The sequence below is a fragment of the Rhopilema esculentum genome, chromosome 4 (assembly GCF_057945365.1).
Source record: "Rhopilema esculentum isolate cy_ngs chromosome 4, ASM5794536v1, whole genome shotgun sequence".
NCBI classification, from domain to species: Eukaryota; Metazoa; Cnidaria; class Scyphozoa; order Rhizostomeae; family Rhizostomatidae; genus Rhopilema; species Rhopilema esculentum.
The window spans coordinates 5977101-6002826 of NC_142818.1; the positions used below are offsets into that span (position 1 = coordinate 5977101).

The 25726-nt window shown below is 35.6% G+C and overlaps 1 protein-coding gene across 1 annotated transcript in view; it reads right to left on the reverse strand.

The window, feature by feature from the left end:
- Positions 1–25726, reverse strand: part of LOC135690773 (uncharacterized) — a 75336-nt gene that overhangs the window by 1173 nt on the left and 48437 nt on the right. The window contains exons 23-50 of the mRNA XM_065208430.2: positions 24469–24527; positions 23307–23506; positions 22628–22924; positions 21827–22162; positions 20857–21183; positions 18789–19577; positions 18058–18384; positions 16146–16553; positions 14068–14430; positions 13287–13601; positions 12822–12992; positions 12121–12411; positions 11675–11830; positions 10470–10643; positions 9744–9914; positions 8981–9090; positions 8390–8448; positions 7929–7967; positions 6907–7049; positions 6100–6402; positions 4824–5117; positions 4412–4723; positions 3411–3877; positions 2886–2980; positions 2377–2533; positions 1857–1923; positions 1079–1350; positions 341–509 (exon numbers count right to left, since the gene is read on the reverse strand). Of these exons, the coding sequence (XP_065064502.2) occupies positions 341–509; positions 1079–1350; positions 1857–1923; positions 2377–2533; positions 2886–2980; positions 3411–3877; positions 4412–4723; positions 4824–5117; positions 6100–6402; positions 6907–7049; positions 7929–7967; positions 8390–8448; positions 8981–9090; positions 9744–9914; positions 10470–10643; positions 11675–11830; positions 12121–12411; positions 12822–12992; positions 13287–13601; positions 14068–14430; positions 16146–16553; positions 18058–18384; positions 18789–19577; positions 20857–21183; positions 21827–22162; positions 22628–22924; positions 23307–23506; positions 24469–24527 (6871 nt within the window). The remainder of the gene's footprint in view (positions 1–340; positions 510–1078; positions 1351–1856; positions 1924–2376; positions 2534–2885; positions 2981–3410; positions 3878–4411; positions 4724–4823; positions 5118–6099; positions 6403–6906; positions 7050–7928; positions 7968–8389; positions 8449–8980; positions 9091–9743; positions 9915–10469; positions 10644–11674; positions 11831–12120; positions 12412–12821; positions 12993–13286; positions 13602–14067; positions 14431–16145; positions 16554–18057; positions 18385–18788; positions 19578–20856; positions 21184–21826; positions 22163–22627; positions 22925–23306; positions 23507–24468; positions 24528–25726) is intronic.

A 25726-nucleotide genomic window follows, 5' to 3' on the forward strand; every position in this document is an offset into this window, starting at 1 on the left:
AGCTAGTTGTGTATAATTTTTTTCTCCTCTATTTTTCAGGTTGGTTCATCTCAATCTAAAATAGCTATGAAGAAAGCAAACATTTTTACAACACATTAAAGTTTTTCACCTGACACCCCAAGAGCCCAAAACGCCAGAATCAGGGTCGATAGATCAAGATGGAAAATATTTACCAGCTTTTTTTACCTTTATTCGATATCCAATTTTTAAGAGAAAAGATAACTCTTTGATGTTGGTTACTTAAATGCTTTAACAAGGCTGTAAAGACGTTTTTTATGTATTACATAGATAAAGTGAAATTTTATGCTGTATTACTGTGGTGTTTGGAAATCAGACTTACCGACGGCAGGTGCAACTTTGTTTGGTTTCCTAAATCTTTTAAATACTGTCCAGGAAATTCCTAGCAAGGCAAAGCTTCCAAGCATTACCAAAAGATTTTTCAGGATGATCCAAAATACTGGAGTCTTTGGATCAAACAGCTTGATCTTTGGCGGCTTTTCATCTGAAATCTAGTGAGTTTACTTGGTCAGAAAAATATTACTTCAAATTATTTGAATGAAAATTAGAACTAGCGAATATATTGAGCTGGATCAATTAAACAGTTTGCATTTCAAGAAAATAGTACTTCAAAGGAACCATATCCTGACGAATTTTGATTAGCATTTAGATTCCCATAGTGTTTAAGTATAGTTTATGTGAAATGAATTGAAACGATATCAAAGAATAAAACATAATTATCATCTTCATCTTGGTTTTTAAATTATTTACAAAGTTACACTGGTATAGCAAATATCTTTTTTAAAATTCTTGTTAAATGCTTTTTTCTAACTTAATGGAGAAAGTGCTACGTGAATTTTAGAGTGCTAAACTCTCACGAAGAAAATTGTATATCCTTTAAAAGCTTTATTATATTTTAATCAAGAAATCCTGATGGTCCGATTCATGAGTAGAACATCAAAAAACTTTTCTAAAACTTAATACTTGAAGGTTGCCTTTGTTTAGAAAACATGAAATGCGAAAATAAATGATAGCAGAAATAAATGGCGTGCTAATTAAAGAAAGAATTCTTAAATTTTACCTCAAGCATACTTGTCATCTGAGCAACGAATTCTGATATTAGGGTTTGCTCTGAAGAAATATGACTCCGGAAGTCACTTTCAAGACGGACTAACTCTTTAGAAAGAACAAAACCAAAGCCTGCATTTCCTGGAATGACTTTCTTCACTTTGAGATTCAACCTGTTGATCGTTGGGGTGTGACTTGCCGTTACAAAGGCATCCAGAAGTGCTGCGTCCACTTGCTTCTTCTCCAAAGCAGAGAGGACCTCTGCAGCAGTTTCAAATCTTGCGTCTTTCAAAAGAATTGAAAGCATGTAAGAATAGAACCCAACTTTCATCTGAATATCGTAAGATTCTGGATTGATTTAATATGTTCAAGTTGTTTTCGATCACTGGTCTTTTGGGCAAGGAATTTATGAGAAGCTGTGTGTTATATGACAAATTATATTTAGGTAACTTGATACCTTTATTGAGGCAGCTTGAACAGAAAAGAAAATATGAGGGTGTATGTGTGTTTTTATTATGGGTTCCAAACACAATAAAGGTACCAAGTTACCTAAATTCAACATGTTCAAGTTGTTTTTCAATCAAGAACGACTGGCCCATGATAGATTTGTCAACCAACTGAGTTCAACTGCAATCATTTATCGTTTCTACTTCTTAATCGTTTCTAATCCATAACTTTTGATGACCAAGATAATTATAAAAGAAATATTAATCTTTCAAAATGTGGAATTGACCATTGTGACAGTGTTAGAAACAATGGTGAAAGTGTTACAGATAATTGGTCATACTCACTGGAAGCAATTTTTGCATTTCGTCTCACCGCCAAACCATACTCATAAGAGCTATTTATAACAGCAGTCTAAAAGAAATTTTATGAATGACTAGTAAAAGCAATCCACAGAGCAATTTTAAGGAATATCAGAGGATCAATAGCTCCCTTTTTCAAAACGTTGATCATATTTTCATACAAAGAACCAAAATGATACCATCAAAAGAAACTTGATGCTCGCTACTTATAAAATGACTGAGACTGATAACCAAAAAAAAATATTTTTCAAAACCAATTTCCATTGAAACAAAATTTTTGCCAGGCCTAAATCTGCTATGACAGGTTTTTACAGCTTAACAAGTCAAATTTGTCCCTTTTCAATGAAAAACTGTTCGGAACAAAAATACATGTAGGGTAATATAATAGATTTCAAGAAACAAATTTTAGCATAAGCCTAAAGAAAATCGGAAAATGTCGGCTAAAAGATAATTCAAGCCAGAAAGATTTCATTAAATTGCAGCTATTGATGCAAATTCCACTTACTTTTGTATCGTACAGGGTAGCTGTAGGTGATATACTTAACGCAGTGACCGTCGACGTCAAGGCACCTGTTAGTATTCCAGTTAACACTAAGCCAATCAACGTCCATATCATACCAATTATTTTACCAAGGTAGGTTCGTGGTGTTATGTCTCCGTATCTTAAAAGGCATAAAGCTTTTGTCAAATAGAATTCAAATAGAGAGAAATCTGAAATGAACGTTAGATGACTGTAAAAAATTTGAAAACTGTTATTTTTCGAAATAGAAAACTTGCGTTCATTCAAAAGGAATTCTGTTGATAGATAGAACCTTCACAGGCTTATGAAAGATATTTAAAAGACACTCAATTGTGATTTTCAGCTTTATATTGCAACCAGCAATGCTGTATACAATTTGAGCAGTTACATAATTAACCATCAAATATATTACTTTGCTTAATAATATGTATTATCAAAGTATTAAAGTCATTAATCATTATAAGCAAGAAGTAATAATTTTCCAAACAGCTTACCCGACAGTGGTCATAGAAACAAATGCCCACCAAAGTCCTTGGCAAATTCCAAATATATATCGTCCACGTGAAAATTCCTCATTTTGAAATTGTTCCTAAAAACAAGCAAGCATTCTGTGACGAACGGAATGAGATACATTGCTTTGGTGTAAAACAAACCTTGTATAAAAAGACTTGCCCTATAGGAAGCAATGCTGAATAGTGTTTAGTCGCTTAATCAAGAGACCATCTACGAGAAATACCGAATGAAATAACTTTTAAACGACGATACTTCGAAGAGTAGAGCCTTTTTAACCTTCATTATTTGGGTATCCGGGTCGCAGGAATAGAGTTCAGATCGGAACTTCTCGATAAACTATCATACACAAAAACAGCAATGAGTCCATAAAGGTAAGATTAAAATAAACTTGCTCTGAATGATTCAACCCACTATATAGTCATATAACGTACTGCAATCATGGCAAGACTGAAGCTAAAAATATATCTAATCATAAACAAGGCTTGGGTAAAGAAATTGACACTTACGACAGACCAGATAATTATACCAACAATGATGCTCATAAGAAGTGAAATTGCCACAATCGGCCAGGTCGATTTAGCTGATTTTAATGCATTCAGCGTCTTTGCAGCGTAATCAATGACCCCACTAACAATCATTGCACTGCCTCCAGACTGTACAAGCAACACAAATATATGGTGATCCATAAAGTTCCGAATTTCTGCTCTCCCAAAGACTGGAAAGGTAATGTGATAGCCATCTCCAATGTGTGTTTTAACTGCCAATCCGCTATTTTTTTCTGGACTTTCCCCATTTGGACCTATGTAGTAATTAACGAATGGCGCGATTCCGTTGCAAGTTCCACAAGACTTTTTAACCATTCTGTCGATTGATTGTTTGAAAATTCCATGAACTGTATTATTTGCAAATTTAGTCACGTATGGTCTGCTTTCGTACCAGTTTAAGAATATATTGGAAGGGCATTTGCAGGTTTCTGTTGCAGAAAAACATTGATATTGAATTAGTGGTGTATCTAAAGTCTGCAAAAGAGTTTAACGGTACATGTAATGATTTTTATATTCAAAAATGGACAGGCGGGAACAGATAGGAAGTGATTTTAGTATCTTCTCAAAATCTGCTTTTGTTGTTTCAGAAAGTGATTCAGCAAATATTAGACAAACCCAATTGGGTATGCTTTGATGATTAGAAAACGTTGCATTAGGTAAAGATAGAAAATCATGATAATGCTTCACTATTCTCAATAGATCATAGCTTCTAAGATGTTACTCCAAGCTTCACGTTCAATGGTCATTGACTTGTTGCATGATGACCACGCGCAAGAGACCAAAACTCTGAGTAGCAAGTTAGAGTCGTCTTAGCTTCTTAGACTTGTTTCGTTCTACACATGAAAGCGTGTACAGTTGTATCTAAAAACGGACATACGGCCAAACCAACAAGAACAGAGATGCAGGGAATTCTCAAAGTCTTAATAAGTAAGGGCCCTGATATCCAAAAGCAAAACTTCTACCTGCAATAACGGGATCCGAATAGGGCCCATTACCAGCATCTGTGAAACCGCAGACTGATACGGCATACGTTGTATAGCTGGTCAGGCCAGTGATTTTCAACCTAAACGTGTATTTATCGAGGATAATCTCTTTTGTACTACTGCTAGTTACCAGAACATCCACATTCGACATTTTGGTTATCGTGTACTTGACTTTGTATCCTTTTAAACGGCCGTTTGACTTTTCCGCAGCAATTTCATCCCAGGTTACCATAACACTGTCCAAGGAATACTTCTCCCGCACTCGAACGTTTGGAGGATGGACGGCTGGAACTAAAAACAAACCAGATTATATCAAAATATATATTACGTTGCCAGTTGTAGTTGTATTCAAGGATTGAATGTAATAGCCAGTAACTTTTAAGCAACATACCTCCCTCTGGAGTCTTCGTCAGGCCTGTACACCCCGGTCCGACCCCAACAGCTGTATATGCTCTGACGATTACGAGGTAAATTTGAAATGGCTTGAGATCTTTTAAAATCACGTCTGATGCTCCATAAGGTACTTTTGCCTGGTGATAACTGCTCTCTTGGTAATTTTTGTAATAGACGATGTAGCCAAGTGGATTTCCATGATAATAATAAGACGGAATAGGGTCCCACTCTACGTATATCTGCGTTGGTTTGATGGGTCGCAGCTTAAGGTTTTTAGGAGGAATACTCGGAGCTGCAAGATATTAAATAAAATAAAATTATTGTTTTGGATAGTTTGAGTCTGTGGCAAACGCGATTCTGAAAGCATCCACCAGAAAAGGTAGTGATTTTAAGATGGTGGAAGATAAGGCCTGATAAATAATAGTACCCTCAACCAGAGTATTCTGAGGCTGTCTCCTGCGGGTCATTAAAATTGAAAGATGATTAAAAAATAATTGCAAAATTGATGCTTTAATCATTTTACTTTCGAGTAGGAAAATGTGAAAATTTAAGAAACTTCTATCCCATTTGTTGAAACTCCTACCCCATTTTTGAGAGATTTTTGAAAAATTGAAAACAGCATCATATTAGAGGACGACAAATATAAGCTATTAATGATGACTCATTTGGCTTTTTAAAAATAGTTACTGAGCCCTTTGAACACTAGTCAGATTGAAATCGACAGGGTTTGCAATAAACAACGCAAGATGGAAAAATACCAAGCAAAGCACAAGGTAACTGATTACCAAAAGCATATTCCTAATTAGATGGGATATTTCTTTCAGCTTCTCTATTGGGTCTACAATTTTCTGAATGGTAAAGTGACTCCAGCCTGAATCTCTTATTAACCTAATGCTGAGGAAAACTGATGACGTAATCATACCTATATCTAAAGTTTCTGAATTTCGACGATATAACCTAACAGAACATCATGAGGTACCACTATTTGTGAGAAATCAGCAAGATCTGTCACCTGCTGAAATATGGCCAATGAGCACAGAATCTCTTCCATCCTTATGAATCAGGCCAAAAAGACCACAGTTCAGTAGTAGAACTCGAGTCTATCCTCACCATATCTAAGTAATCCTGTAACAGATTTAGCTGAATTTGCAGGTTAAAGAGCACTTCACCGTGTCATTTCTGATTATGTGGTCAAAATTTCATCATTTCATCCTTTAGCCACGCTATTGTGATAGAGTATAAGAGCAAAGAGATAATGTGATAAAAAGGTTTACCTCCTTCTGACGTTCTTTTCAGTACCTCTTTGGTGGCAGGACCATTTCCATTAGTGATGGAGACGGTCATTCGTATTGTATACAAGGTAACTGGCGTCAACCGGGTTATGTTAAATTCAGTACTAGTTATCGGAAGACCTCTTACATTCCATTGGCCAACTTCATTATAATTTTCACGATAGAACACATAGTACATGGTGAGATTTGAATACTGGCTCAAATTTTTCGGCGGCATCCAGGATAAGTGGAGCGTGTTCGGGTCAATTGGAGATACTGTAAGATTTTGTGGAGGATCGGGCAATTCTGAAAGGTAAGGAATGATTTTTCATGATTTTAATCGAAACATACTGAGATAAAAAGGTAAAAAGATAGGTAGCAATCAATGTCTGATGTTACAATCTACCATAGTATTTTTGTTGTTATTGATACCGATATGGAAAGCCGTGCCTTCTGTTACAGCATTGGCGTTAATTTAACATACAGGGGTTTATGCAAGTTAAGACCACTGTCAAAAAAATCGACAGGCATTTAGAGTAAATATGAAGTGCCTTAATGAACTAAAATCAAACCCTAGGTTGTTTGTGACGCCTTTGTGCCATCTTACTTATAGCAACGGATATGCAACAAGGATAGGCAGTCTGTTCAGATGAATCATCTCTCTTGGTCAAATATACTTCCGTTTACGTACCAAATTACCGTGTTTTACAGAAATCAAAACACATGGCGATGTGTTCGATAATATTACAACCACATTATTAGAGAAATGATACATTTTAGGTATTAACAACATCAAAAACTGATACACACCATTTAAGGCTTTCGTATCCAATTTAGTAATTGTCAAATTAAACAATTTTCCTTTAGAAGTGACATAGTCTTGCAAATAAAGAACCTCTCCTTGTTTGATTTCTGAGTAGTAAATAACTGTATTTGCAATCACGTGCTCTTTTCTGCAATAAACAGGAAGATACACTTTAGACACTTCAGCTTTATTAAATAATAAACAGAGCTATTTATAGCTACCAGAGTACTTCAGTTTTTTCATTCTTGAATTACAATATAGCTAGCTTTTGAAGTTTTTAAATGGCTCATACTCATGTTTGCCATTAACCTTAAAGGCAATCGACAGATACTAAAGGGACTTAAGTTATATTTCAATTGAAAATTGACCAATCAGTGAGTGTGATTCCACTTACACGCTATTTGATTGGCTTATATTGATTGACAGCTGGCTAAAGTCACTTTTATATCTGCCGATTGCCTTTTATATCTCGTTAAGAGGTAGCTAGGTAATCTACCACATGACCTTTTGTCAAAGTACTACAGACTTTTGTCGTAAACCATTACAAAACATTAAACTGCATGTCTTTTAGCTCTGAATGTTATTAAAATAAAATTACAAAGTAATTCACTAATAAATACAAATTTAAACTTGCAATTCATACTGCATTAAAAAGACGATATCCTGGGAGGATGAACTATTAACTGAGAGTTATTTGGAACACACTACAAGCAAATTTGGAGCACAAGGTGGATCACAAAGTGGCGCACTACAAACAAACGACAAAACACCAGAGACGTTTGAGACTGAGTGACGTACTACAAAATTTTCAAAACTTTTTCATCAACAGTCGAGTTTTTTTGATTGAATTCTTGTCTTTAATCCTTAAATTAAGTTAATTTGAATCTTTTGTAAATAACCTTTCTTTTGACAAATAATACAGTTTAGTCTGCAAGGGGGCCTTGCAAACAGTCTTGTTTCATGTTCAAAGTCGAGTTTCATTTCATTTCGCATGACTCATTGTAATTTTAATTTTTGCTTTGCATACCTTGTTTCTCGACGTTTTCTTTTGCTTGCCAAACTTCGCCTTCAAAAACAAAGTAAAACTTTAATAAAGCAAAATATAATTCCAATGCCAAGGCCTTTCTAGATGTCCTTTCTCATTCATTATTCGTTTTTGTAGAAATGCAGACTACAGTTAACCAATGCCATGAATCTGAATTAAAGAAAATTTTCAATTAAAATATAGATATTTCAAGCCTATTTTACCAAAAAGTCACGGTAGTTTCTCATTTCGTTTTGATTGAACATTTGAAGATTCTTTTACATAATACTCACAAGAAGCATTTATATAAAGGATATAAAATGATATGTCAAAAAGGCAAAATAAACATATGGTAAACCAGAAAGAGCTTGAGAGCCTCAAGGAAAGTACGCTTAGTAACATCAAGTTTTTAAGAACTAGTTTTTTGAAATGATAAATAAGTAATTAGAAAGTTGATAGGTCACCTGAATCCCTGAATTCTTACTCCAGATACATAAGGCGCGTTCTTGTAAAGTGAATAAATCTAAAAAATATTGATTATTATCAAACAATGTTATTATCTAGAGGGCGCTGTGGTTAATGCCTTCTATGCGGGACAATTTCACACTTAAACCGACAAGAAACACCTGAGACTGTCACTGCAGTGATGATATTCTAGAAATATTTAACTCAGTTTTCTAGCAAATCTTGAAGTTTTTGAAAATAAAAGAGAGAGGATGGGGTTGGAAGAGGGGCAATGGCCTGTTCTACACAGTTCACCATATTTTTTCTCAAATTAGATCTTGATTAGCTATATTTTATCTGTGTGCATTTTGCAAAAGATCAGATTTTCTGCAACAAAAACAGTGGATAGTATCAGCCAGTCCCATATCAGAGAGGCTAAGAGCGTTTAACTGAAGTGATTTTCTTTATCAAAACATTAAAGACAATGAGCTAAAAGAATGGGAATACATGCTTCAAAAATTATTATGAAATAAGACTGTGCAACAATGTCTATCCCTAAGGGGCGATGGATCAAATAGTAACATGATACAAAGATGTTAGATTTTACTTACATTGGCTTGTATTTCTGCTGAGAGATGGGCCGATATTTGACTGCTTAAGTAAAAATACTTGTAATCCCATTCAAAATCAACAAGAGTGAAGGAGAAAAGAACTTGATAACCTGTTGAAGAAAAAATGTACTCGATCAATGCTGCATGATGAAACACGATCTTAGACTAAGATAGATATAAACAACAATTTATTATAGTTATTGATATTACTTCTACTTCTGTATGTAGTATGTATGTATGTATTCTACTTCTGTAGCTGCTCGCATGAATTCAGAGAGCTATCCGTGAGAATTTATAATTCTTAAAGGTTTTGAAGTATTTGATATATCTTAGTGCGCCGGAAGTAAGTTGAACGTATAAGAATGGTTCTTTGAAATATTGGTTGACGGAAGAATGACGTTGTGGACGGCTTTCTCGAGGTGAGTTACCATACCTGAAACCCACTACATTAGTCATTGGCATTATACTACCATCTATCATTAAATGGCTTCCTATCGTATAAGCACCCGTCTCGAATAACCCCTCTCCACCCTAAAATAGCTGAAAAATTAATGAACTTAACATTAGTTTTAGGCTAAGTTTTCCAATAAGCTAGTTTTCAGTGATTATGCAAGCTTGAAAGATGTTTAAAAAGAAATTATCGCCATTCAACCCATTTCGAGCGTTTACCCCTCTAATACAAATCAAATCTTGGGTCGTGGGTAAAGATAATTAGACCTTTAAGACTAACATATCATCTTACTTAGAATTAAGCTACGCTCACCTTTACATTCTTTGAATGCACAAGGCTCTGTTTTATTTGGACTTCCCTGACAAAATTTCCCGCCAAACTCAGGTCTTGGATTATCACAGTAACGAAGCTGTACCATTTGACCTCCTCCGCAGGCTTGATTGCAAGCACCTGTGCTTTCCCAGCTACTCCAGCCTCCATGTGCTGAAGTAAATAAAAACGTGTAAATATAACAATTAAATCATTTTGTATTCCCAGCTTATCTGATCTAAGGACCTCTCTTTCTAAGCATATTAAAAGACCTGGTCCAGATTAATCATAGATGCATGTGCACGTTGGTATCTCAACTGCAACAAGACTAAATCCTAGCAGCTTAAACCTAAAAAATACTCCCTTTAAAAGTTTTGAAATAATAAAAAAAAAATACATACTCCAAAAAAGGTCAGATTTCAAAGCATCTGGCCACACCGTCATCTACAAGTAAACTGGACGTTTCACATTCTTCAAGTGTAATATAAGTAGCAATTACCCTTTCAAGCAGAGAAAAATATGGTACTAATGGCATGAAACACAGAAGATACTAAAAAATGCCCTTAAGATTATACTCATGGTTGATACATCTAGATTAAAGGTAAATGGCGATGTGATTGTAATAGAAAGACTTAGAGAACAGTATACTGCGAAAAGAGATATACCCAAGTTCTAAAATTCAAAGGGTCAAGGGACCAATGAAAGAAGATGACGTAATGTTAGGCCTACTTGGACATAGCTGTGGATTACAGCCCTCTGCTTGGTCAACTGATGGTCCATAGCAGTCATCTCCTCCATTTGCAGGGGGCGGATTGTCACATTTTCTATACCTATGCTGATAACCATAACCACAAGTCTTGTTGCACTGCGAGAAAGTCGACCATTGGCCCCAGTTTCCATCAACTACGAAAGAAACTCATACTTTACTAGGTATTTGGTCCTTTCTTGACTAGGTAAATATTTAAACATCCACAAAAGGACAAAACAAAGTTGCCACTTGGATGAAAAAAAGGATAATTAAAAATTGTTTTGATTCATTATGCGTGCACAGTTAGGCTCAAACTGTCAGCCTGCATATATAAGCAGTAGCTGTTCTCATTTCGAGACCGTTTTTGGATTATGTTCGCCGGAACATGCTGTTTTATTCTACATACCAAACTTCACGTCAGAATTGAAAACTAGATATTATATTCAAAATTCAGTGTTTCATGAAAAATTTGATGTGTCCCTAGTAATCATCATTTTAATACACCAATTCGACTTACAGCCTCGCTTCTGGCCTCGACTCTTTAAAGCTCAGATTTGGTTTTATCACCATAATTTTAGGCTGGACACAATTTCTCATATTGTTTGTGATTCTATTTTAGATTTTACGAAGAAATAAAGTTTGAAGACTTGTTTGGGGTTTGACCGCAAAAGCGTTCAGGGTGAAACGTTGCCCCCCCTAGTCGCCAATCCCGGTCAAATCCCTTACAAAATTTTAATCTTTATGTCGACATAAATCCATATCGTGAGCAAGACCATGATGGAAACTTCCAAGTACACTAAAATCCTTATCTAAGGTCAAAATGTTGCACAAAAATTTTTGAGGAATTTTTCAAAATGAGGCCGTAAGTTGAATTGGTGTATTGCTTTAAGGCTTTCAAACAGCAAACGCAACAGAAGCTGCAATTAGAATTTTGATATCATGTTTTTTTAATTTCGTAATATTTTCACTTTTATTGATTATCATTTAGAATTATATATCGTTACAATATGTGTCTTCGGAATTTTAACCCAGATTTTATATGTTTTTTTATTTATCTTATATCATTACGTTTGCTGCGCTGCTGTTAGCCTGAATGCAGTAATTGTATTGATTTAATAGTTAGTTCGCATTGGAACAAACTAATCAGACTTCAATTTTTGTGGGTAAAGGGCAAAAAAGCTTTTACCTGGACAAGACAATGTATTACAATCCTTTGTCATTACTCCGTCACCATTACAACCTCCATTTGGTAACAAACAGTTTCTTCTTGAAATTTGTTTTCCTCCTCCGCAGGACTTCGTGCAATAGCTCCATGCTGTCCACTCACTGAAGCCAATGTCCGCTACAATAAACATAAGGCTCTCATAAAGATACAGTGAATGCAATCTTTTAGAATAATTGATGTTGTAAAAATATCAGAGTACCAACAGGCTCATTATTACTACCAAACCTGAATTAGTATGGTCAGCACATTGTAATGTTTTCTACAACTTCTCAGTCATTTAAATTCCACATATTGTGATTTCCGAAAGTAACAATAGCAACAGTACATAAAAGCGTCCTTAGATGACACTGAATAAGCGTATCTCTCTAGATATACAACCTTTTCAGTAAATAATTTGTTAAACTCACATGGATGTAGACAATTGCACAGTCTTCTCGTTTTCTCATCGCTAGGCGGAGTTGCATTGCATGAAATGAGAGCTGGTATATCTTTGAAACCTGCACAGATGTTGTCATTTTCAATGAACGCAGGATGGAAAGGCTGCTTCCACGTGGCTTGGCTGGTCTTGTCTTTGCATTGTTTCCCAAGTTGCTCGAACTTAGCTGGGGAGTTTTTAAGATTGATTTGACGCGTACATGTCAAATTTCTTGTCGCACAGTGATTCAAGCAGTCTTCTCCAAGAAGAGCCAGGTACATTCCTTAATGAAGATGGAAACCATTCATTCATTTGAAAGTCGTTTTGCTCACATAATATTTTTCAACAAAGTAAATATTATTGTGTATTTAGTTAGTTTGTTTTTGTGTATTAGCACTAGCTTAAGGTTATAAAATAGAAAGGCTAAAATTATAGGATGCTTTTATCTCTACAAGCTTCTATTGATTTGAGGGAGTCTAATTAGCAAAATATATTTTTCGCCATATTGTTCTCCAATCTTTCTTAATTCTTCGTTGTTCTAAGTTTGCATGTATAAGAAAGCTTACAAACAGGTCATCATTCCTTCAGATGTTTGGCATTGCTTGCAGTGTAGTCAGCCTGTAAACAGAGCATGAATGCTTGAATGAAATATTTGTTCTTAGCCACAAACTTTAAATGCCTCAAATATTTTACCTGAGCAACGTCTTGTGTTACATGTCTCATTGCTGATACTGTAACCCTTGCAGTAGTCTCCTCCGTTCCAAGGGGAAGGGTTGGTGCATTCTCTACGTCGAAACCTCAAACCACCACCACAGCTCTTGGAACATGACGACCAACTCAACCATTCTGCCCAGCCACCATGTGCTGAAAATTGATTTAAATGAGAAAGTTTTACTTGGTAAGTCCAGATATTCCATGTCAACATAATCATTATTCCGAATCAAATGTAGAAGGCAGCTTTCTGTTAAGATACAATAACATGAAGCCTGCAATTTGGATTACTGAATATAAAAACAGTAAATTTACCTAGGGGCAAAATAGACATATCTGGCTACCAAAACTCCTGCTATCAAACAACATATATGCAATTTCTGCCTTAAAAGAATTGATTGACCACTACCAGTATTTAAGTTGAAAAAGCTGTCTAGTAAATCATACCATATGGTCCAGTTCTGACAACGATATCCTGCGTTGTAGGCCCCAAACCTTTGATTGTATATCCTCTTATTGAAAAGTTGTAGTAAGCATAGAGGTCTAGGCCTCTTACTTCACACTGCGTCACATTCTGTGAAATATCAGTGCAGTTGATGGAATCAGCGATGACGTCACTACTTGCATTGGTTCTGATATATCGAACGTTGTAGCCAAGCAGTATGCCTTTTTGATATGGCAGAGGGATGTTGATCCATTCAACCTTGATGCTCTTTCCACTGGTGTTGTAGGCAGCAGTAATCACAGGCGCTGCACTTGGAACTTAAAAGAAAATAAAACAAAATCAGATTTTCTTTCAGGAAAACCAAAGATAGTAAAAATAAATTATGCTGAAATGAAATATAAAAAATACACAAAATAGGAATGTGAAGCATCCTTTGCCAAGCTTTATTAAGAACTGGCGACAAATCTAACTAAAATTTCGAATTTTGTGAATTTTATCTTCAAAAAGGATTAATGATAGCTTTTTAATATTCTCATCACATTTAAGTGATGAAACTTCTATAACCTTCAGTTCTAAGTTTAAATCATGATTTAAAATATTAATATTAATTTGCTGAAATGGTTTTGAATGTTTTACAGAGTTGCTTACTCCTTCAAAAGAAGCGATGGCTTCGAAGTTGTAATGATCTCGGAATCTAACAATTTACGAAGGTAATGGTTTATTTCCGTGCTTTTTCACGAAACAAAAGTGAATAAACAATAGAAATGAAGGATCGGCCTTTACCATCTTCTGCAGTAAGCACAATAACTTCTGACTCGGGCCCAGTGCCCGCAGATGTCATAGCTGCAATTCTGATTAGATAGTGAGTGTAGGAGGATAAATTTCCGATTGTTGCCTGCAGAAGGTGACTGGGAACGAATTCAGTATTGAAATTAGTTGCACTGTCATACAGAGAACGGCTGCAGTCAAATGAGGTCTTTTTATTGTTTAGCTGCTTAAGAAAGTCACAAAATTTCATCAAACGTAGAACATATCCTGTGATAACACCATTTCTCTCCAAAACTGGAATTTCAAGCCATTTGATAACTAACTCTGTTGACAGGGTTGAGTTTGCAACAAACGAAATATTTGGGGATACGGCAGGAGCTGGAAAGGAATATTTTAAAACTTCATAAGTCAACTACGGAAAAGTATGCTATCTGCTGTTAGTTCAAGTTTAGTTAAAGTAGCCTAGGCATGCAGTTTGTGCTGGGAGCTGAAAAATAATATTGCACATCTACATACTTCTACTGCTACAAAACTGAGCACTCTGTTGCTACTTCAGGGTTATAAGTGACCTAGACATACAGTTTTTATTGTATCACACAAAGGGTCAGGGGCGTCACTTGGCCAATAGGTTTGAGGGGGTGAAAAGGGTTTCTGCCCTGCAAAACTGAGTGGTGCCCTGCAGACCTCGTAGCAACGGTTTGTCTATAGGATACTAGAGAAAGCTTTACCAGTGTACACTGGTCTTTACCAAGGACAAACTTCTAAGCAATAAGAACAAACTTGAAACTTCATTGCCTATGAAATATATATTTCTCTACTTGACCGTAAATTGTTTTTTTATATTCACTTCATTTAATGTTGGTTTGCAAAATTAAGCTAAAAAAACAGCTAATTGGGGGAGGGGTACATGATGTAGACAGCGCAACGAAATTTAGCCCAGTGGGGCTAAGTATCAAGTTTAGTGAGATAGGAGGACCCACCATGGTTGGGTCCGACGTGAAGAAAATTTTTGAAATTATACCTTGTAAAAGGGCTAAAAAGCATCTTTCAGACAAAAATTTAGCAAAATACTATTGTGCTAAAAGAACTGATTGTTTATTGAAAATGTTATTGTTTATTGGGAAAAATAGGTTGGGATGGCATGCTAGAACTCTAGTGTTAGACGTTGGGGAAGGAAAGGAACGGCAACCTTTCGTTTCAGATTGCACGTAGTTGTGAGTGACAGAGGAAGATGTTGTTTTGATTGGGGGAATTTTATTTCCTGGACAGAAATGTGCAGTTTCTTGTATCGAGAAGGCCATGTTTACACATCCAAAATTAAAACATTGCAATGATACAGAAAGTGATTTACTGAATTAATGCAAATAAAAGAAAATTAATAAAAATATACGTGAAAAAGTTAGCAATTAGATGAAACAAAATCGGTATCTTAACGATTTATTATGTTTTTTAGTTCCTGCACTGTTAAGTGAGGGCCTTCAGCCTCTTATTCCCCTCCAGTGACGCCGTGCTTGTCATAAGAATAATTTACAACTTAAATTAACAGGCATGGACTCAACCTTGCCCTCATAAACATATGCATCAATCATTGCATCCATTGGCTATGACTTTCGGTAAGAAATGCTTTCGCTTTGCAAATAACGGAGCTTTTCCTTACATACCTGTTCCGTTCTCTAAAATGCATAGCGGAGCTTTTCCTTACATACCTGTTCCGTTCTTGGCGCCCTGCGAAATCTTCGATTGCCCTGCGAAACCGTGTTACACCCCCCCACACCCCCCCCCCCCATACCCCCCCCCCCACACCCCCCGGTAGTTTCGCCCCTGAAAAGGGTGCAAAAGCAGACGTACAAAGCAAATTTGGTTTCAGAATAAACCAAATGAGTTGCAACCAGTGAAGCGTGATCTTCTTCAAAAGATTATTTTTAGGTCTAGTTAAAAATCTTTAGCGGTAACATGACAAAACAAAGAATTAGGAGTGTCATGATCAAAATAAAATGATATAAAAATCGCCAGTGCTAACAAAACCAGCACTTTATGTACACATGAAAATACTTATTAAAAAACTAAGTTTTATTACAGATTCGATTACTTACAACTCTCTTTGGTCGTCAGCCTAACAACGGTAGTGTTTCCACAACCAGGGGTTGTGCAAGAGGCCAACTCAATTGAATAGTTTGTGTAGGGCTTTAGACCAATCAAGGTAAGGTAGTACATTGCAGTACCATTGTCGTATTTAGCCAGTGTGAAATTGCTTTTGACGTTATCGGAAATATTATAAACAGCAAGGATGAGATCCGATGGAGTGATTTGCTCCATGTTGGCAGCAACATAAAATTCCCTCCGCGTGCCAAAGCTTCTATCTGCTAACGTTTCGTTCAGAGTGATTCTAAATTCGCGGAACGTTCCATGAAGTCGCGCCCTTTCGACTTGCATCCATTGCAGCATAATACCCGAGTCAGATATGTTATATGCGGTGAAATTCCTCGGCGCAGCTGAAGGAGCTTGAAAAAAATTTAAGAATAGATGTAGACAAATTTTTCACTTCAAACGATAAACAAGCTTGCTCAAGGAGATGATTCATTGATGTGTGAGCCATTGCAGCTTTTGATGCTCAAAGTAAACAAGTGTATATGATTTTGTGGAAAAAGCATAAGTGCTGAATAAAGAAATTTTCTAAATTACAATCATATATCTTAGTGGTGAATAAGAACTATTCTTTGACTACGCACAATTCACTAAACTGGGATAGTCTTGGAAACTAAAGCAGTCAATTTTTTGCATATCATGGGGAAAGAGCGGATTGTTATTTGTCACGACTCACCATTGACTATTAGAGAACTTTTGATTTGGGAGTGTACCGAAATGATGATTTAATGAAATTTAACCAGACAAAATCTAACGAAGAAGGGTTTGTACTTTGTAATCTTGCTACATTTGTCATTGTTTGCTATTCGAGATGGTCTCTTGTGACGTGCCTCGTCAAGATTGGAAGTGTACCCGCTCTTGCAAGTTTATGTGCAATACCTTTCCTGTTGGTCTTTTGAGGATTTTATTCCTTTGGTCGAGCTAGGAGTGTTATAAAGAGGCTGCAACTTTTCTTACTGAAGCCTTAGTTGAAATGCTCGTTCCTTGTACTGCTTCCATCTTCCCTTTCTTTCTTAATATGAAAATTTGCATTTTTTTTATATAACCCTAACATTTTTAAAGCTTCTTTTTTAGCCATCATAAAAGCTTCTCATACTTTTAGGCATCTTTTATTCTGTTTGATGGGTTTATGCTTTTCTCGTCTACCTCCTACCTGAAATCAATGAATGTTGAGGTTTTTGCGTACCTAGTTAACCTTAGTTGGCTGGACGATTTGCACCAAAGAAGCTAAATGCTCGCTCGCTCTCAATGGTGTGGAGACATAGCCCATGGCTTATAGTTATCTATGGCATGTTCTCTGCCGAGGGAGTTTCAAGCTGACAGCTTTTCACAAAAAAATCCAATCTGGAAAGTGTTTTTAAACATATATGTGTTCAAAGTATTAACATTCATCGTTGCCGCGTGGATTGGAAACAAAATACATTCTAAATATTGAGCTCCATTTGAAAAAAACCATGTAGGCAGGAATAAGCAAGTTTTATACAACCTTATATGTTCTATTTGAATAAAAAATGCTGATCAAATGAATTTTAACGGAGTTGTAGAATTTGATTTTACTAGAATTTCTTATTTTAGCTGAATTGTATTAGGCTCATTTGTGAGGGAAGTGAACCTTTTATGTCCATTCCCCGCCCAGAACTTTAATCTGCTTGTATTTGAGTCAATCAAGCTGTATCCAAGGTTTACGTGTTTTGAATGGATTAGGTGAAGCAACTTGTAACGATGCACCAACGGCCCAACGTTGCTTTCTGTGGTAAGAGAATGTAGCCTAAAGACCTGACTTAATGAGAGATGTCGTAATGTCTTGAAGGAATTCATTTATTGATGTTTTCCCAAAATAAGAATTTAAAATGAGCTTACTGCTTTCTCCTGTCACATTGAAGTAGTAAATGCCACTTCTGTTCCCTGCACCGGCAGATGTAAAAGCCACGATTTCAAATTTGTATTTTGTAAAGTAAAGTAAATCCTTGAAACGTGTGACTGTATGCCCATTTTCGTAGTCATCTTTTGCAACTGTCCGGTTCTGTTCGTTCGACCAAAAGCCATCAACTGTTTTCCAAGAAAAGTAAATATTGTAACCAAGAATAATTCCATTGCGAATTTCTTTCTCTGGAGCTTCCATCGAAATTTCGATCATTGCTGCTGTTCTAAGCGTGATCCGTATATTCTTCGGTGGTCCTTCTGGACCTGAAAATTAAGTGAAATACTTAAAATCTTCAGTAAAACAAGACAAAAGCTTTCAATAATTCATAAAACTTTAAGTGAGGTAAAGGACTGAACCTATTCGATGCAAAACAAATTTCTGCAGATAAAGCCAACCACAAGTCGTGAAAACCCAACCCATAAATGCAACTGATATATGATTTTTAAAGGCCAATTTTTAAAAGATTATTACTTAGTTACTCCATGTTCATGCTTATCGAAAAGCCCAATCAATGCTTGATAAACGATGTTTAGTGCTTGATTGATAATGGATGAAAAGTTTAACAAAGAATTGAGCAAGGAAACTATCTTCGATTTAAGATTGCTTTATTTTCTTGGAGCAGTGGGAAAAGAAAGATCTTTTTAGCATTTTATAAACGATAACTTACGATCTTGGAGTGTTGTTGCACAGTGAGCATGGCTTAATGGTCCAAACCCTTTGACGGTGCTGCCAGATATCGCAATGCAGTAGTTAGTGTACTTTTTTAGGCCTTCAACACTCCATTTGGCTTGCACCGTCTCAATGAAAAACTTGCTTTGCTGAAGCGTAGCATTGTACAATGGGAAGCTATTAGAGAGGTTGAATAATTCAGAGAGGGCTGATGCATTTGCGAAGTAAAGTCTATATCCAGCAAAGTACCCATGAGTACAGTTTGATCTAAGTGGAACCCATGAGAAATTTAAAGCAGTGGATGCCATGGAGCTTGATGAAATGCGTTCACTGCTACAAGTCGGTTTATGTTCATCAGTTCGTATGTATACAGAATCGTTATAAGGACCACATCCTTTGTAAGAGCAGGCAGATGCTCTTATCGTATAATAAGTCCAGTACTGCAAGCCTGTTACTGTGAAGTTAATTATGTTGGCTGTTGGCTGCAAAAAACTAGTCTCGTTGCGACAAGACAAGAATTGTGCAGTGCTTGAAAAAATCCTGCGTTGCATTTTATTACATGTGGCATTGACTTGAGCTGCGGAAGATGTATCAGGAAAAATCAGATCTGAAATCCACGCAGCTGAAAATTCTCTTAGCATTTCGCTCGCAAGATTAGCCATATAGGATACATTGTAGTACAGGATTCTTCCATTCTCACCCTTAATATCCATTCCACCGAGTGTGAGACCGAGTGTGGAAGACGTATTCGAGTAAACAGCCAGAGTGTCTATACCCAAGCTAGGAGCTGTAAAAGTAAAACATTATAAACACGCCTATTGTTGCATTCTAGCAGCAGGAAAGCTCATGTTTGATTGGCTTCAAGCCTCTGCAGAGAACCAAAAAATGAAATTGGTTTTAAAAAGAAAGTATCAACATCCAAAGGGAAACCATGACAATTTATTCATAGCTTAGTAAACATGATAAAAGTCACCAAAAGCACCTAAATTTGAACAATTTTTTGGCGGTACGAAATTTGAATATGGCTTTGAAAAAAGCAAAAATTTCACCACATGCTTAAAGCTTTTCCGTCTGACACTCCTCAGAGTCTAAAACTTCAGAATTAGCTTAAGTAAATGATAAAATGTTTGCTTTTTTCAAAGCCACATTCCAATACCTGCATTTTTTTACTATATGATCAAACTTTGGTTATTTTCTAGTCAGGCAATATTCTAATTTGCAGCGATGACCAATTTGTACAATGAAAAGAAAAAACGCAGCAATGAATTTGAATTTTTTCTGTGTTGAAATTTTCAAGAATGTCTTATTCAAGTTCAAATGTATAAAACAACCTGTAAAGTTATGATTTGTGCACCAATTGAATTACATTGCATGAATTAGAATAATTAGTTGTTAGATAGTCGTAGAGAACCATGCTGTAAGAATACACGCTGTGCTGAATATTCTGTTACGCTCCTACTAAACGTACGTTCTCTTGTGTGCTTCCTGCAATACGGAACATACTATAACCAACAACAAAACGAAATAAACAAATACAAGTCATGCATATATAATTTAACTTGTATCTTTCATGAAGCTTTAAATGCTATTTAAGAAGGTGAATGCGTACATATGAATGGGTCTAAGTGATATCAAAGCTTTCCTTGAATTTGGGGTATTAGTTCGTTGCTGGAAAGGAAAAAAACCTATTTGCAAAACGCATCAACGGATCTGGACTCATGCTACATTGCCTATCGCGATGCTAGTCTGAATTGCAAAATTTCTGTATTTGTGCAATGATGAAAATTTTTAGCATATTGCCTGGTTCTAGTAGCGAATAACCTGGTAACTGCTAACACTCCTTCATTTATTCTTACTTAGACATCTCTTCGATTCATAGACAACATCAACTACGGCTCCTGAAAAATAGCCTCTGCAAGAAAAGTATTTCGTCCTTTTTCACATTTCTTTGGTCTGTACTGATGTTTTATCTGCCTTTTTTGTGCCCTGTTTTTGTTAGTCATTTTACAAAATAATGCATGTAGCCTAACTTGAATAGAAGAAGATAAACATATTGAAAGATTCACCTCCTTCCGGCATTTTCAAGCAAATCCGTATTGTTATTGGGCCAATGCCAATGTGGTTGAAAGCAGCCAGTCTAAAACTGTAAACTCTGTTTGGTTCCAACGGGCCAATAACAGCGTGAGATTGGTTCTGTCCTGTCACGTTTATGTTCTGTTCTATCTTGAGACTTCTTGGATAGCTTTCTTCCTTCATTTTAACTAAATATCCGCGTGTTGTAGTTTGATTCGTTTTCCATATTCGGAAATCGTCCGAAAATGGTTTCCAGTGGACTCCAACATGACTTGAATTTATAAACGACATATTGAATTTTTCTGGAGTTATGGATGGTGCTACAAATTCAAACAGAGCCTCAAAATAAGAAATGTAAAAGATCCATTAACCAAATATATACGTTTGGAGATGCAGGACAAGGTAAGAGTTTAGTTTATCTAGCACTTTTGAAATCTTTCATTTAAACAGCCTTGTGAGCAACAGCTCTCATCGCAATTCCAAACAGGCTACTTTATTTGATGACTTCAGTAAGATTTTTCTTCCCAAATATTCTAAGCCGATTTTCCTTCTCAAGATATAAAACTTCATTTCTTTTTATTTTGGTAAATTTCTCAAATTTTGAAATTATTTTGAAATATGCAATTTGTAGAGGATGTTTGTCTTCACCTTGAGTGCCATAGGTTTAGGCAAGGGGCACTCGCTGTGCAACCTTCAAGGACACGTGTTCGCATCTCTGATTGGCCGATTTCGATCCACAACTGGGCATTTTATACCCTGAACAGTGTCAGGCGAAACATCTAATTACATCTTAAAACTTTTAGCTATTTCAAAGCCACTTCTAAATTTTGTACCACCAAAAACAGTTTTCTTAAATTCCTGTATTCCTTTAATTCCTTTATGGAATATAGCAAATAATGATTTTGAAAATTATCAAAATCAGATCAAGGAAAAGCAAGACAAAGTAAGAAAAGTTGTTCCTACCTCCATCAAGTGTATGACATTCAACTCTCGAGAAGGGCCCCGTTCCACCATTGGTAAAGCCGGCAATGTAAAATACATAGTTCGTAAATGTTTGAAGGCCTAGTGCTTTGTATTCAGAATATCCCACCGTGCTGTGAGTTATCTCACTAAAATTATATCTCCTCGATTCATTGTTCGAAAATTCATGTTTGTAAATTACACTTTCGCTTGGTGCATAATAAATACGGTAACCTGTTAATATCCCATTCCAAAGATCGTTTGGCAAATCTTGTATTTGCAAAAAACATGCTGTACTATTCACAAATGTGACTTGAGTTACTGGAGTGCCACTTGGTGCTAAAAAAAAGAATTTTCTCAATCCACAAGCACATTTTGCCATATTTATCTTTTTCATTTTTTGCAAAACTCTGTTAGGCATTTCTGTGCCTATTTTCCAACATTCAAAAGTTTATAATTCTAAATGAAATGACTTGATTGAAACAAAAATTTGAGGATATTCATTAAGCTATCTTTTGTAAGAAAAATATGTGTTTCAAAATCTAAAATTAAACAAGAAAAACCACGAATGTGATTAAAGAAATTTCTTAAAATAGCATAAAAAATCACGGGGAGAAAAATATCTTGCTTGTACTTTTCAAGGGAGTGCTCGTTGGTCCTCTAATGAACTCGTTTTCTAAAATGGCTGGTAATTAATTGATTAAAACTTCAAGATGACAATGGCTTCCTGCAGATTCCGCGTATCATGAAGTCCGTAAGAATGGAGGTTGTTTATAAAAAATCAATCTGATTTGTTTTACTTACCGCCTTCAAGAGTTGCAGCCATTAATATTATGGCAGGAAGGGCCTTATTTTGAATCTCCAGCGGCGTTACAGTGAGGGTATAGTCAACATTTGGTTGAAGATTGGACACATTGAAGACAAGGCCATCTCGCAGGGTGCAATTTCCATTAAAGAACCTAGATGAAACCAGTTTATCAATGCCAACATATGAAATGTCATAGCCAGCATGAGCTTCTTGGAATTTTCGAGGGATGTATCTGAATACGAGTGAAGTGCTTGTGCTATTTACAAAGACCACATTTGCAGGATTGATAAGTACTGTAAAAGAAAGAAAAGCAAAATCAATATCTTATATTTCTTACTTCAAAATGAATTATACTTTGTGGGGGTTTCAAGGGAGAACGCTGGATACTTACTATAAGAAAATAAAAGATAGAAATATTCAGATATACCAACAATATCATTAATCAAGAATAATTGAACAGGCGCAAAAGAAAACTAATTAAACAAGAAAACAATTAGTTAATGGGACTTCTGACCTTTTTGCCGAAGGGGAAATTTCCTATATAATTTCCTTCATAATGTTACAATAATGTTACACATTTTATTGCATTCTTTTACAACATACTATAATGTTATGTTATAACAGGCTATTAAAATTTCCTATTTCAATTAATTCGAAGTATTCGGAGCCACTAACCATTCCTCTGCTTTTTGTCCAGCTGAAAAGCGCATTCATTTCCTTGACAATCAGTATAACCACCATTAAACTTATCTGAGACGAGAATATCCTTTTCATAGGCAGAAAGATACGAAAAGAACAATCTTCCATTGAATTTCAATTCCAAAGGTATGAAACAATTTGCGAATGGGCAGTCCTCGTTGATTTGCTTTCCAGGACTACAAGCAATTGATTTCATTTAAAATTCAACATGCTTTCATACATAAGTACAAAAAAATTTGACTGTGTAAACTATCTGATTGTTTATCACTGGTTTATTTTAAGCAACTTTGTTTTTTTGGTGTCTTAGTTGCAATAAATTGATTCCACCTGTATTTAAAAGCTGCATTTTGAATGATGAAAATTTAGTGATTATGATTTCTAGAGGTCGGGTCTAGGAAGAAACTGTTCCACACCAAAAGGTTCTACTGTTTCACACCTAGGAACTGTCTACAGAAAGAACCTGTTGGCATTCTAGCAGTTTTTAATCAAATATTGACAACCTTTAAAATTTAACAGGTCCCGAATCAGGGTATATTATAATTTTGAAAGTTGCACAGACACTTTAAAACATGCATTTTTTATTCTAAACCATCATCACTTGTGCCTACAGAGGACCTATAGCGGCCAGCGGGTCATTACCCCTCCTAAAGGTCAATGAATTTGTCACACCTGTCGGCCTTATTAATAAAGGCTCGCTTAAACTGCCATTTTTAAATTGTTGATTACAAATAAAGCTGAAAACTTTGCATAAATTCTAAAAAGTCTCCGAACCGACACATTTTATCAGCCTAATAAATTATTAAAAAGTTCATTCCAATGTTATATTTTAAGGGCATGGCAACAAAAAAAAGCTTCCTCCCTGTTGCTATTCTTAGCGGTAGCCACCTGCAAATCAGCTTTTGATCTACATCTGCTTTGGGTTTCAAGACAACGTTACAGTTTTATTGACATGAAAATCACATTTGGATTGGCTCCTAGATAAACAATTCCAAAAAAAGTTTTAGCCTGTAGCTTACAAGGAACTTACATTCCGCAAAAATGCTTTGCCTTAAAACATTGAAATTTATTAAATGATGCTATTGAAATCAATTTTTCTTTTTACAATCCCATTAGAGATTTCTGCTGTAAAGGCACTCACCCGATCTCTTCTAGCTTTACTTTAACAAAGGAGTTGCTTTCTGCAAAGACTTGTTTCAGCTGTCAATAAAATCGAGGTATCATTAAGAAAATTCTAGAAAGGCCTCTGAGGATTTTATTTAATGATGACATGCTACCTTATGCTGACATCACTGGAAAATGGGGCAATGTTCATATATACGTTTTTTGAATTGAGCCCTTTTCAAGAATACTTGCAAGAAATTTTCAAGCTTCAAATGAAAGTACAAGATATCCTTATAGTCTAGTTTTTCGTCGACCAAATAAGAATCCTTTTGCATCGAGCATCAAAAAATTATAAGAGAAAACCACCTTCGGTCTTGTGACTTGGAGCTCAACTATTCTGAGGACCATCCTATTTAATTAGCTAGCGGCTTTAGCCTAGAGCTTAATATATAATTACTTTTAAGTATCCTTTCAACAGTGATCGTTTATATTGTAGCTTTGAATTTATGTAATTTTCTAATATGTCTTTCTCCTGGATCTATATTAAATTAATCCTTTTAAATATAATCTGGACAAGGTGTCTATAACATAACATAATGTTTATTACATAATTAGTTAAATTGATTTTAAAATGAATAGTTTTAATATAAACGAGAGAGAGGAGAAGCCAGTAATGTTGGTGTCTGTTATTTCATTTTCGATGGGATTTTAGAAGTGAAAACTCAAAGTGGCAACTTAGAACCGTCCTGTTCTATACACTAAAATCCCTGGACAGTTCTGCCTTTACAGTATCGAACACTTTATGTCACATTGGTAGACAGTAATTTCTTTAAAACGTAAGTAAATGTTATCTTTATATGTTGTACGCGTCAGGTCAGGACAGAAAACATGTAGACATATGATGTAGATTACCTGCCCTTCCGTACAGATAAATGAATGGTTTTCTATCATTTTGCTCCACTATCTTTACAAAAGAGACTTTTAAAGAAAAGTGACCTTCAAACCCTTTTGGCTTTGTAAAAGGGAGGGGGGGGGGGAGTTCCAAAGCTGGGATAACTTTGGTACCACTGACCAAAATACATTTGAAGTATTTTTTCAATATGTTACTGGAATTTCTACATCTTATGTTTAGTAGAACAAGGGTTAGTAAATCAAAAACCAGGATAGTGGAAGAAGAGAGAGGAATAGAAAAGTCTTTGAGCGCATTTACTTTTGAAATTTTCAAAATGTTCAAAACTTTATCAGAAAAACTTAGAATTCTTCATCATTTTAGTTGAAAGTTTGCTTTAAAACAT